The sequence below is a fragment of the Eutrigla gurnardus genome, assembly GCF_963514095.1.
Source record: "Eutrigla gurnardus genome assembly, chromosome: 11".
NCBI classification, from domain to species: Eukaryota; Metazoa; Chordata; class Actinopteri; order Perciformes; family Triglidae; genus Eutrigla; species Eutrigla gurnardus.
The window spans coordinates 23263069-23276499 of NC_139925.1; the positions used below are offsets into that span (position 1 = coordinate 23263069).

General features: G+C 42.7%; 2 protein-coding genes across 5 annotated transcripts; one reads left to right on the forward strand and one right to left on the reverse strand.

Moving 5' to 3' along the window:
- The first annotated feature begins 2131 nt into the window (after nt 1-2131).
- Nucleotides 2132-7691, forward strand: aifm2 (AIF family member 2). 4 transcript variants are annotated; one of them, XM_084021175.1, is made up of 10 exons: nt 2132-2237; nt 3092-3268; nt 3662-3777; nt 4606-4725; nt 4853-4945; nt 5742-5850; nt 5942-6094; nt 6458-6658; nt 6759-6958; nt 7082-7691. In XM_084021175.1, exons 2-9 carry the CDS (start codon nt 3094-3096, stop codon nt 6908-6910), a joined length of 1119 nt encoding a protein of 372 aa, XP_083877301.1. In that variant the 5' UTR covers nt 2132-2237; nt 3092-3093; the 3' UTR covers nt 6911-6958; nt 7082-7691. The 4 variants fall into 4 exon arrangements, with proteins under 4 accessions (XP_083877301.1, XP_083877300.1, XP_083877298.1 ...); XM_084021174.1 differs by having other exon boundaries at nt 6759-6957; nt 7060-7691; XM_084021172.1 differs by having other exon boundaries at nt 6759-7691.
- On the reverse strand, nt 7692-12339 carry LOC311020912 (very long chain fatty acid elongase 6-like). The gene is made up of 4 exons (XM_084021179.1): nt 12164-12339; nt 10755-10886; nt 10038-10189; nt 7692-9471 (listed from the first exon to the last, which is right to left on the reverse strand). The coding sequence occupies exons 1-4, from the start codon at nt 12265-12267 to the stop codon at nt 9041-9043; spliced, it is 819 nt and encodes a 272-aa protein (XP_083877305.1). The 5' UTR covers nt 12268-12339; the 3' UTR covers nt 7692-9040.
- Between the last annotated feature and the right edge of the window lie 1092 nt (nt 12340-13431).

Consider the following 13431-nt stretch of genomic DNA (forward strand, 5'->3'; position numbering starts at 1 on the left):
ACTGGCGTCCTGTCCAGGGTGAACCCTGCCTTCGCCCAATGTCAGCTGGGATCGGCTCCAGCCCCCTGTGACCCTGAATACAGGATAAGCGGTAGAAAATGTATGGATGGATGGATCCTACAGCTCCCAAACCTACATCACATTATAGTGGAACATATGTATGCAACAACTGTGTGCAATTGTCCACATAACAACATACCATTCTGTATGGATGTGTTAATATCTACACACACACACGCAACTAACAAAAACATCCTAAAACTCTAATATATATGAACTAACACACTAGTAACTGACCCCCAATCATGATGTTCTTTTACAAATCTGGTTTTGAAAGGCACTTTTTTTTTATATGATTATTGGATTGTTTTTTAAACATCTCACTACCCCCGTTAAAGCACAATATTTTGCATTTACACTTCCCCACAGGTTTATCGTGGTAATCAGTTCAGGCATGGATCCTCCTTGACCAGTGGCGGCTCCTATAAAAAAATTCTTTCTAATTAATTTATCTATTTATATATGTTTATTTATTAATTAATCATTACTGCATTAAACGGTGACACAAGTGACTACTTTCCTGACAGCTCTCTGAGGTGGATGTGAAGTTTGGAGCAGATCAGACAATGTATTAGTCAATATGACAGTGCAGACGTGTTCAGGGCGGGAAGTTTCAAGACTGTTGATCTGGTGTAAAGCAGACTGGAACTACATTAAACAGAGACAGAGGCTGCAGTCGAATAGTCTATTTTGCGTAGGAAGGTTCCTAACTGAAGAAGTGACCCGGAAGTTAACAAGTGGCCGCCATGATAAGAGCCGTTCGGATTCTCTAAATGCAAAGAAAAGGAGCTCCAATGCTTCCTTTCAGAGCTCCCTAGCAGAGGATGCAACGGACCTTCCTATGCGAAACCCACAATTCCTTGCGAGAGCAACATTTAAAGCGCCGCAGACCTCGGCTGTTCATAAAAAAACAAACTATACGTGCATTTGCATATTTAACAATTACTCTCATGCAGACGTATAGCAATTGGAGTTGTGTTGATAAATGTGTGTGGACAGTGATAATAATTTAATGGTATTTTTTTTATTTATTTCAATCATGTTACAAATGTTTGGAAAAAATGAAACTAAAACGACAAATGAAATGAAATTTAAATCCAGCAAACGGTCAAACAGGAAGGAGGAGCTGCTGAACCGAAGCCTAGGCCTGTACTACGAAGCCGGATTTGGGCTTTATGTTCGTGCATAAATATTTTTTCTGTTACAAGAAGGGAAAACATTTACAGGGAAACAATATGTGCATCCAGCGCCGTCGTATAGGGGGGAAAAGGTGATGACAATTCTAAGGGCCCACAGCCCGCTAGGGCCCACACACAGCCCCCAGTAGGTGGCAATGAATGGGTAGAGGGGCCCACACCGATATTCTTTCAGGGGGCCCAGAATTCCTAGCAACTGCCCTGTGTGCATCTATTATGTAGAGGTGTAAATGCTGAGATCGTGATACATATTGTGACAGAATGTGTCTCTCATGATTTGGTTTGCACGTGTGACAACAGTCCTCTCATAAACAGAGCAAAGGGTATCATGTATTTTCTTTCATATCACTTTCACTGCTGCTTTCACGCGTTTTTGATTATTGTTTTTAACTAGACACATTAAAAAAACAAATTAATACAAATAAAAAGACAGATAAATAGATTTTACAAAATCAGATAGTAAGCCAAACAGTCAGAGACACTTTGATTTTCATTTTAATTGAATCTGATCCAACATTTTATGTGATGTTTTATTTAATATATTTAAGGAACTTAAATTTTTCAAACATATTTTCACTTTATTATGTTTGATTTGTGTGTTTGTTTTCCAAAAAGTATTAATCTTTTTTTAATTTGATACAATATACAACACCAAGTTAGGGAATAAAGTAGGTTGAAATATCGGTACAAACAGCAAAGTGGAGGAGGAGAAAGACAACACTTTATGTTGAAAAACGAAACAAGCAAGCAACAAAAACAAGCCAACACGCGAGGAGAAAGGGGGACGTTTATGTCAGGCACAACAATTCCTATAGCTCCTGAAAGCACCACCACAGCCCAACCCCCGGCGAGCTGTGATTGGTGGACAGCTGTGTCGTCACAGGGGCGCTCAGAGAAGCAGGAAACGAGACGCGGTGAGGCAGCAGGCAGGCTCGAGACTTTAATTATACCCTCAGAGATCAAAGTTTCTACCTCCAGCATGTGAGTTCACTTCCTGTGCCCGTTAGACACGTGACTGACGGAGAGCCAGCCATAGATATGATCTAGATATGATCTACAGAGCCAACAGCTGATTGATGCTGTCAGTGTGAAGCAACAGGAACTCAGCACGTTCCTGAAAACAGCCGACGAAGAGCATATTAAGGGTCGTGAAGCGTCAGTATCTTCTGTACATTCTGTACTCTTCTGTCATCCTCAGTGCAACAGAATATTTCGGTTGTGTACAGACTAGTCACAAGAGACGTTTAAATCAAAGCTTTCACATTTGATTGGGCCATCAAAAAGTGGGCTGGCCTTTAACACAGCGTCATACGGAGCTACAGAGGACGCCACACACACCTCCATGGCTAAAAGTTACACAATTAAAAGGTCTACACATTTGGTGATGGATGGTCGTTGGTTGGTTGCTTGGATGGGTGGTGGTACTTCTTGATGTAAGCACACGTTTTGTTTTACAAGAAGATATTTGGATTTTTACAAAATACAAAGACATTTTTATGTAAATATGTTTGCATTGTTAAATTGGTGTACACTACGGCTGTGGGCGCGATCTAAAATGGTTGAAAAGGCATTTAATCTATCTCGACTTTAAACTCTTTACTTCCGTAATACTAGTGTCAACAAACTGGATTACAAGTTGCTCTTCAAAGAGTACTATCAGTTTCTGTGGCAACTTTCAGCGTCAAGGCAATTCCAAGTGCTCTACATTTAACATTTGAATACAAAATAGTCATTTAAGAGTCAAGAGAATAGAAAACATTTAGTTAACATTCAAGTTGAAAGTAAACAAATATGAAATAACTAAAGATAATTGGCTGGCTGGTGTGTGCACACAGAGATGGGGGCTCAGGCCTCGTCAGTAGAGGGCGTCCATGTCGTGGTGGTTGGCGGTGGATTCGGAGGCATCGCCGCGGCTCAGCAGCTGAAGTCTCGAGGACTCAACTTCACTCTGATCGACATGAGAGACGCTTTCCATCACAACCCGGCGGCGCTCAGAGCGTCGGTGCAGGCCGGTACAGTCTCACAGCTTTTCCTCTTCTTTTCCAAGTTAATGATTTTAGCGATCATTTTGTATGTATATTTTTTCTCTTTTTTGCGATCAGTTTGTTTTTGTTTTCTTATTATTAATTCTTCTCTTTTTTTAATCAACCTTTAGCTTCTTTTTTTCCGATAATTTAAAAAAATGTGTTTTATATGTTTGTTTTTAGTTTGACTTTTCACTTCGGATTATTTTTATTGAATTTGAATTGTAACTTTCATTTCTAAAATCATGTGTATGTGTGTGTGTGTGTGTGTGTGTCTGTGTCTGTGTGTGTGTGTGTCTGTGTCTGTGTGTGTATATATATATATATATATATATATATATATATATTATTGACCTTTGACCACCCCTTGTTGTCCTACAGGCTTTGCTCAGAGGACCTTCATCCCATACGATGAGACGTTTGGAGACAGTTTTGTTCAGGGACGAGTTGAGAGAGTCGACACCGATGGACAGACGGTCGTCCTGGAGGGAGGGAGGGTGAGGAGGGAGAGTTGGGGCAGGAGAGAGGGGAGGGGGGCAGGAGAGAGGGGGGGTAGAGGGGTGGGGATAATGAAGGGGAGGGGCAGTAGGATGGGGACGATGAAGGGGAGGGACGGTAGGGTGGGGACGATGAAGGGGAGGGGCGGTAGGGTGGGGACGATGAAGGGGAGGGACGGTAGGATGGGGACGATGAAGGGGAGGGGCTGTAGGGTGGAGACGATGAAGGGGAGGGGCGGTAGGGTGGGGACGATGAAGGGGAGGGGCGGTAGGGTGGGGACGATGAAGGGGAGGGGCTGTAGGGTGGAGACGATGAAGGGGAGGGACGGTAGGGTGGGGACGATGAAGGGGAGGGGCAGTAGGGTGGGGACGATGAAGGGGAGGGACAGTAGGGTGGGGACGATGAAGGGGAGGGGCAGTAGGGTGGGGACGATGAAGGGGAGGGGCAGTAGGGTGGGGACGATGAAGGGGAGGGGCAGCAGTGTGGGGACGATGAAGGGGAGGGGCAGTAGGGTGGGGACGATGAAGGGGAGGGGCAGTAGGGTGGGGACGATGAAGGGGAGGGGCAGTAGGGTGGGGACGATGAAGGGGAGGGGCAGTAGGGTGGGGACGATGAAGGGGAGGGACAGTAGGGTGGGGACGTTGAAGGGGAGGGGCAGAGGTAGGGTAGGGGAAGATTATTATGATGATAATAATAATCTGTACATAAACACAAGCAGGAGAAGATTCATTTACATCCAGTTAAGACACAAGTATTTAATACCTAAATGTAACGTAAGCCGTCTATCAAGTGAAACCTACAGTCCACTTGGTCGCTGTGTGCTGCAGGTGATCCAGTACTCCCACCTCATCCTGTGTACTGGGACTGATGGAGCGTTCCCCGGGAAGTTCAACACCGTGGCATCGATTCAGACCGCCATCAGAATGTACGACGACTTCGTCAAGGAGGTACGACGACAGGACGAACACAGAATACTGAGATGTCTGAGCTCGTTACCATCCACACACACTCTCTCTCTCTCTGTCTCTCTCTCTCTCTCTCTCTCTCTCTCTCTCTGTGTGTGTGTGTGTTCAGGTCCAGGCTGCAGCCTCGGTGTTGGTGGTTGGAGGAGGGTCGACAGGTGTGGAGATGGCTGCTGAGATCAAGACCGAGTATCCAGACAAGAAGGTACAGACTGATCCTCCCACAGTAAAAGTACTAATACACACTCTGAAAGTACTCCACGTCGACTACAAAGTCCGAAACCTTACTGAAGTAAACTATATAAATGTAGTTTAAAAGCTTCAAGTAAAAGTATTAATTCTGCAGGACAATATGTATTTAAGTACTGTACTAAAGTACACATTGGAGGTACTTTTACTTTTGTATGTTAATGTTGTCAGATGTAGTACATGTACAAAAGTACATTGCGCATATTGTACGTTTTACTGCACTATTGAAAGGAGGGAAGGGTGAGGTTGGATGGATGGAGGGCGCTGAAGGGAGTGAGATAGAGGACAGATGGAGAGGAGGGAGGATGGAGATGAGGACAGGAAGAAGGTGAGGGAGGGAGGGAGGGAGGGATGGGTGGAGTGGGAAGATGGAGGAGTGGGGGATGAGGATGGAGGAAGAGGAGGGAGGGTGAGGACGGAGAGTTGGTGGGGAAGATGGATGGAGGGAGGGAGGGAAGGAGGGGTGTGGGATCACCAATGTTTTCCTCTGTGATGTAGTGTCGGAGAAGTAGAAAGTACACAAATAGGTACTGCAGTTGAGTATATGTGCTTAGTTATATTCCAGCACTAGAACTACTTCTTCCTGTATGCTACGTCACTATGACCGTACTGCTAAATGTTCTACCGCTACTACTAGTACGGCATGTACTGCTGCCGTTTTATTCTCGTTGTACTTGTACCTTTGCCAACAGTGTGCTCCTGTACTTCCTGTGTGTACTGTTTGTAGTTTTAAAATGTGTCCTGGTGTTCAGGTGGTTCTGATCCACTCCAGGATCGCGTTGGCGGACTCTGAGCTGCTGCCCAGCGTCAGACAGCAGGCCAAGGAGGTTCTGCTGGAGAAAGGAGTGGAGCTGCTGCTGGGTACGAAGGCCTGATGTGGACCTGCAGGTGTTTGGTCCAGAGCAGGTCCTTTAAGTGTGTGTGTGTGTGTGTGTGTGTGTGTGTGTGTCAGGTCAGAAAGTGTCCAACCTGTCCAACCTGCAGCTGAATGTGACCCAGAAGAACACCGTGGTGACCACAGACCGAGGAGACCGTCTCACCACAGACCTGATCATCTGCTGCGCCGGACTGAAGGTCAACTCTGCAGCCTACGCCTCCAGCTTCTGTTAGTACTTATGTACTAATACCACACTGTACAAATACTGTCACAGTAAGGATGCTGATACCACACAGTAAAAATACTCTGCTAAAGTAAATGTACGCCACAGAGTGCAAATACTCTGTCAGAGTCAAAGTACTACTACCACCGCACAGTAAAAGTACTGACACCACACAAAGAAAAAAAGGAATGTTAGTAAAATGTATAGTAATTTGTCTGGGATGCAGTTTGACGTAGAGGTCACTAGAGGTCAGTGTGTGTTTATTGGTCTCAACATGACATCATCTCCTGTGAGGATGTTAATTAAATGTCAACACGTGAAGAGTCTTCAAGCAGCGGTTTGATGATCTGATGTGTCCCTGCTGACAGCCGGCTGTCTGGCTGACAACGGAGCTCTGAAGGTCAACGATCACCTGCAGGTCCAAGGTTTCTCCAACGTCTTCGCTGTTGGCGACTGCGCCGACGTCAAGGAGCCCAAGATGGCGTACCATGCCGGGCTGCACGCTGCCGTTGCCGTTAGCAACATCGCCAACAGTCTGAGTGGGAAGGAGCTGACGTCGTATCGCACAGGTACGCACACACCTGTCTGTGGTTTTAGATGCCTGTTTAGTTTGTGTTGCTGGTTGACTGACAGCGTCCCTGGTTGCCTGTCTGCATTGATGGTTGCTAGGTAACATCACCATGTTGCTGGCAATGGGCCGTGACGATGGCGTGGGTCAGTTTAACGGGCTGAAGTTGCCACGTTGCCTCGTCACTCTGGGGAAGAGTCGAGATCTGCTGCTGTGGAAGAGCTGGAGGGAGATGCAACAGCAGCAACCCTGACACACACACACACACACACACACACACACACCCCTCTGTTTGCTCCTTGTGAGTACCGTCATCAGTTACATAAACTTTAAAATGTTTTCAATAGTTATTAGAATTGTCATATACAGGTGAATACATGAACTCTGACCTCTGCATCCTCATGAACCAGTCGTCACCCTCCAGGTCTTAAACGTGAAGCCTGAAGTGCCTTCGTCCGATTGCTTGGAAGTCTCTCTTGATGTATTATATCAGTAAACGTTGTAAACATGAGTTTATGGTCTCAATCTCTAGTTTCAAGTCTTGTTCAATCCAGCATGATGTTCATTTAGTACATTATGGTCCATTTAGAGAGGCTTCTTGTGGACTTCCATGAGACGACCTTCAAAATAAATATGTACCGTTAACGGCGAGAGACAAAAGTTTGAATTGTACCATGAATTAAATGGTTGTCAATTTAAAATATAATTTAGCACATCAAGAAATTCTAATCGTCATAAAGGAGTGAGAATACGTTATGAGAAATACTTTAAATGTTGCTTCCATTAGAAGTTAGATTTACATGTTTGAATTTAAAGTATTACAAAGATGCCACATTCATTTGTCCTTTGATGTTTCACTGATCGTTTCATTTCAATAACTTGTTTTATACAAAGTTGTGTAGTTTTTAACACCGAACTGATGCAAAGTTACTGAATACTTGCCTTCACACACGTGGAGCCTCATCGAGTTATTGTTCATTAAACATGAATTACCTGCTTGTGCTAAATAAAGTTACAGCATGAAAAACATTGAACACATTTGGAAACAGCTTTATTTTATTTTTTCAAAACAATACAAATATTTTTTAGCTTCAGATCTTCATGTGATCTCATTCGTCAACGGCACAAATATAAAAGTGTTCATACGGAAAAGTATCATCTGTCAGCTTTCATTTGACTTGTTAAATAGTTTCTCCTGCTGAACGTCTACTTTTAAAATTCAAACTTTCACAATCACACAATAATAGTAAACAGTTTTAACTGGTTTGTGAGGAAGGCTTTTCTTAACAGCTTTTACTGTGAAGTAAACTGGTGCAAAATATAAAAATGTACAAAATCATAAATATTCAGCAAGTGATTTACATGATGCGAGTGATAAATACAGTTTAGTGGAAGTGAAACCATGCAAGTGATTTTTCCGGCCACCAATTGGCTGCCATCATACGTCAAATATCCATGAATCCACACCTGAAACAGTTTCCTGTTTACATGTAAACAAAGTGTAAACTGGCAGACGAGCGTTGAAGTCAAATCTCCTCAGGAAGCACCAAGTAGACGAACAACCAAACGGCTTCTCATCTCAAACCCGTGAAGCAGACGAGTAAAAAAGCCAGAGATTCACTGTAAAAGGTTAGGGATCCGTCAGGAGGTTTTAAACGTGACGTTTTATAGAACACCGACTCAAACACCTGCGAAGCGTTTCAGGAATGGAGGTGTGTCGAGGTGAAACCAGTTAAACCAGTAGGAGCAGCAGGGGAGTGGCTGGTTTCAGCTGCCTGCTGGTTGTGACGAAATACTTATTTCCAATAAAACACACTGACTTCTAGTAACTTTGTTAATGTTTATAAAATAAATTAACGTGCGAGGAATGAAAAATGTCAGTTTTTAACAAACTTTTGGTTGAAGAATGGTAAAATACTGAAATCAGGCATCACTTTGTTTCTTAAATCATTTCCTAATTATCAGATTTCCTGGATAAAGAAAAGTGAAAAGCTCAGATTCTTATTAGAGTTACTTTGTAGGTGGTTTTAACTTATAGACGCTAATAAATGTATTATTTTCTCTTTTAAAGATAACGTTTGACGCGTGTTGAATGTCACATTCCTTTGTGCTCTGAATAACGACACGTCTCCGTGTGCAGCTCTTCTGAGACTCTTACGTTTTATCAGTTTAATTTGTGGAACGGTAAAAGAAACTTGTAAAATAAAGTGCGAGTCAATTTGAAACGTGATGATGAAGCAGATCTACAGTTTTCTGCTGATTCTCGATGAGAAAAGCACTGATTTCAGTTTCCACAGCGGTTTTTAAATGTTAGCAGCTTCAGAACGACAAAGTCTCAACAAACTGGTCCAGTCGGTCACATCTCCCATAATGCCCCTGGTTTCTACTCAGCCTTGTTTGTCTTGGCGTCTCGGTGGCAGCGCAGATACGTGTGGTAGAAGAAGTTGGCGAAGAGCAGCAGGTAGCTGAGGTACATGAGTGCGGCCCAGGTGATGTTGTCGAGGCGGGACGGACATCCTCCGTGCGGCATCCAGGAGTACACCAGCCCGCTCACCGTCAGCCCCATCGCCATCTGCCCGATCTGAGCGCTGGTGATGAGCACAGCGAATGGCCGTGGCACACGCAGGCCGGCGGCACGCGCCGCGTAGTAGCTATACATGAGGGCGTGCACGCCGTAGTTCATGGTCATGAACCAGCCTCCGCCGGCCACCATGTCTTTGTAGGAGTACCAGGAGTACAGCAGCACGGTGATGTGGTGGTACCAGTGCAGGAAGAGCAGCTTCTGCTTCCTCAGAACCACGAACGCCGTGTCGCCTAGGAGACAAAAACAATTAATCAGTTTCCCATCACAGTAAACTGAATCTCAGTGACGGTAATATACCAAATAAATATATTTATGCCATCTTCCATAATTTCCAATAATAAAGTTAATAAAGTCCATCTCGAAACGAAGAGACGAATCCATGAGGTGTGGCGCAAAAATATAAATAAATAATAAAAATGGATTATGTGTTTAATGTGAGTTGAGCATCACAACACGAACTGTCACAAGTCCATTTATTAATTTTGTAAAATACACTTACTACCCTCACATTTACTGGCAGCGTATACCGCTCCTTCTGTTCTTACCTTTCACAATAAAAGCCCTAGACATATACACAGCATCACTGCTTATCAGGGGAACTTACATTTAATCTGAATTTAGATAAGAGGCAACGCAACTAAATTGCTTACAATATGCATTCATTACATAAAATTACACATGCATGCACGCAGTAAGTCGGACACAAATCAGAATTTGTGTTCAACTGGGAAAAAGTTTTATCAGCATCACAAATCATTGATAACTGATACAACCGTTGGAAATGAGGAATACTGACCGAGCTCTGGAGCTTTGCTCAGGACGAAGGCGTAGGCCCAGAACTTGGTGACTGGTCCGTTGTAGAAGCTCTGGTCACAGATGGACTGTCTGAAGCCGCTGCTGCTCAGGATGAAGAACATGTAGGAACCAGTACGGATCGCACCAATGATGCTGAGGGGCGAGGAGGAGGAGGCAGACGAATGAGGGATGAAGATGCATCAACCAAAGGACGGGGGGGTGAGGAGACATGGAGGATGAGAAGAGGATAGATTTTGATTTCATTTTTCAACCTGGTGGAACGACACTATCTACATTGACATCTTGTGATGCCTGACGTGTCCGTATCATCCTCCGAGATGGTCACATTTTTAATTTTAATTTATTGACTCTACTCTGTCCCCATGGTAACGAGTCAAAAAAAAAAAAAAAAAAATGTTGACAATATGTTATAGAAGATATTGGCGACACGAGGGAGGTCACAAAGTATTTTTGGTCCACCAGAAATATTGATTACATTTGTAACTCATCCAAACACTGAAGATCCTGATCGAAAACTACAAATTATTGATCCAATAAATGATAGCTTAACTCCTGAAACTGACTGGAGATCACTGAAAGATAATGTTAGAACTACACACGCACGATTAATCACTTACACTTTAAAAGTTACATTTTGAGAGTCTGAATAAAATGCTGCTGCCAATAAAGTCAGTTTGGTGTGTTTAAGGTGTGTTACCTGAAGAGAGCTAGGCTGAGCGACCAGAGAACGAGCGGCCTCCGCAGGTTCATTCTGGGCCGAGGCTTCATGTAGTGCTGACCTCCGAACACCAGGGCGGCGTACAGCGCACTGAACACAAAAGACTTACTCCTGCAGGATCAAAAAACAAACATTTAAAAGGTTATTAAAATGCAATGTTAAAAAAAACACAAAAAAAGGACACATTCAGGTCAGAATAGCAGGACTTTTAATGTTAAGTTATTGGTACGATTACTAAAAACCAACATCACCAACAACAAGCTAATCTTTAAGAGCAGTGAGCGTTTAACCGGATCATGTTTCCACACCTTGCTAATATGAAACTGCTAATGGTAAAAAGCTCATTTTAAAAGGCTAAGGTTAACAGATGAAGATAACGTGCCACATTTTAAATAATAATGCCAACATTTAATTGCTAATATCTTTAGGTTTAGACATTTTATTAATCTAAAATTGCATTAAAACAATTCATACATTTCAGAGACAACATTAAATCAAGGATATGATGTGTGGATTAATAAGTACAAAAAATAAAATTCTTAAACTTCATGCATATTTATTTTATGTTTTTATTTGACCTGATTTTTTTAGTCCCTATTCACTCTATTCCCAGTTACTGTCATGTTTTCAGTGACTTCTGTAGCAGGTGTACCTGCAGACATTCACGAGGCCTCCCCTGCTGTACCTGATCCCCATCAGCTGTTACATCTCATCCTCTCACTGATTTCTGTCTGATTTTAAACACATTTGATTTGAGTTTTGTTCTACATTTTTTACAACTATACAGAATACACAAAATATAATGTCTCTATAAACTAATTAGGAGTTATGGGAATTTTCCAGGTTTATTAAAGTAAAAAGAAAGTTTCCACTAGCCCACATATTTTAATATTTAGTCACCTGGGACGCTTTCAATAATAACCGGAATAACCGGATGTAAAAGGAGCACAGCAACATACCATATGGATTGTTACATCTGTGCCTCAGCTAGCTACTACAATAAACACTAGATTTCACGTTCGCAGTGAAGCTTCTTTGAGTATCGAGTAAACCGGTTCAGGTGAACGTATGTACCGAAACGGGTGCTGTATGGACGGCTGGGCGTCAGCCGAAACAAAGACAGGACCCGGATCATCCCGAAACCGCTTTCATACACATCTTCGACAGGATGTGCTTTTAACGACAGGAGACTCATTTAAAAAGTGGTGGTTATTCAAACGGAATTCGGAACGTAGCTTCTCCATCGCAGGGAGACCACAGTCCATCGGGATATTTCTACCGTTCATGACTGTTTGCGGGCGTTCAAACCCTCAGGGGAAGCAGCTGAGTCAGACAAAATGTCATTAAATCAAAGTTCAGAGTTAAATAGAAAAGGTTTGTTAGCTTACCAGTTAGCTTGCATCCACTCTATTGCTCCTCTCTCGTCAAACCGCCGCTCGAAGCTGTACTCTGACAGCGAGAGGCGAAAATCTGTCCCATTCATCTGCAACATCTTTATTATTTACTATTAGCTGAGATTTAATAGAATATCTAAACTCGAGCCCGTCGGCGTTCCCTCTATCTGTCCTCCTGAAGTCTGCCCTCTCACCTGTCTCACCTTCCTAATTAAAGCTTATTAGCAGGGGGCGGGGCTTCGAGGACACGCCTGCTTTTTATCTCTTTTTAGTAAGTAGGTAGGGAACATAATGTATACTGAATACTGAGTACTTGAGTAGTTCTGTAACTTCTACTCCACTACATATCAGGTATAAATATTTTATTTTTAAACTTTGTTTCATGTGATTTCTAACATTGTGACATAGACAGGAAAAAGTGAACATAATAGTAATAACTTACAATAATAATAATAATTATAACAGACAAAATACCATCCATCGTCGTTTACCGCTTATCCTGTATTCAGGGTCGTGGGGGGGAGAAGGCAGGGTACACCCTGGGACCCTCTCACTGTGAGGCGATACCCGCTACACCACCGTGCAGCCCCAGACAAAATACATTTAAAAATAAAAAGACAAGACATCAATATATATATATGTTAGTATAATAATACCACACTGTGGTTATGGAGTAAAGGTGTTGGGGCATCATTTGACATATTTTCTAAAATGTTCATATATTTTGTGTGTAAACAATCATAGTAAGGTAGAAAGTAAAGTACCGGTACTATTTAGTAAATGAGTACTTTTATTCAGTATTTGACAGTGCAGTATCTCAGCTCCGTGCTTGCCCCTGGGTGATGTTGGAAAATAAATGAACTCTGAAAATCATGAGTGTGTTCTAGTCCTCAATGTGTAAAATGTATTGAGATAACTTCTGTTGTGATATGACACGATGAATAAAATTTGAATTGAATTGAATTTGAACTGGTTTCCCCTTCCGGGTGGAGCTCAGCATCTCCTGAATGTCTGAGTGTTTCTGACTAAAGATGAAACCACGTTTCATGTCAATCTCTTTGTGTTCATCTTCATCCAAAGAAGAGGCTCTGATAACAATCATTGCGTTTAAATGAATCACCATCCACCTCCTCCATATTACAGGCTCTGCTCCCTCTTCAATGGCTTCATGTATTATAAAAGCGGAGCTGAGAAAAGTACTCAAATATTTTACTTCAGAAAAAGTACTAATAGCACAGTGCATTGAATATGTTACTTAACTA

Coding starts and splice junctions, on each gene's coding strand:
- aifm2 (XM_084021172.1), top strand. CDS start 3,094: ATGGGGGCTCAGGCCTCGTCAGTAGAGGGCGTCCATGTCGTGGTGGTT. Junction 3,778..4,605: donor TCGTCCTGGAGGGAGGGAGG/GTGAGGAGGGAG, acceptor TGTGTGCTGCAG/GTGATCCAGTACTCCCACCT. Junction 4,946..5,741: donor CCGAGTATCCAGACAAGAAG/GTACAGACTGAT, acceptor CCTGGTGTTCAG/GTGGTTCTGATCCACTCCAG.
- LOC311020912 (XM_084021179.1), bottom strand. CDS start 12,267: ATGTTGCAGATGAATGGGACAGATTTTCGCCTCTCGCTGTCAGAGTAC. Junction 10,190..10,754: donor CTCAGCCTAGCTCTCTTCAG/GTAACACACCTT, acceptor CTCGCCCCTCAG/CATCATTGGTGCGATCCGTA. Junction 9,472..10,037: donor GAGCAAAGCTCCAGAGCTCG/GTCAGTATTCCT, acceptor TTTGTCTCCTAG/GCGACACGGCGTTCGTGGTT.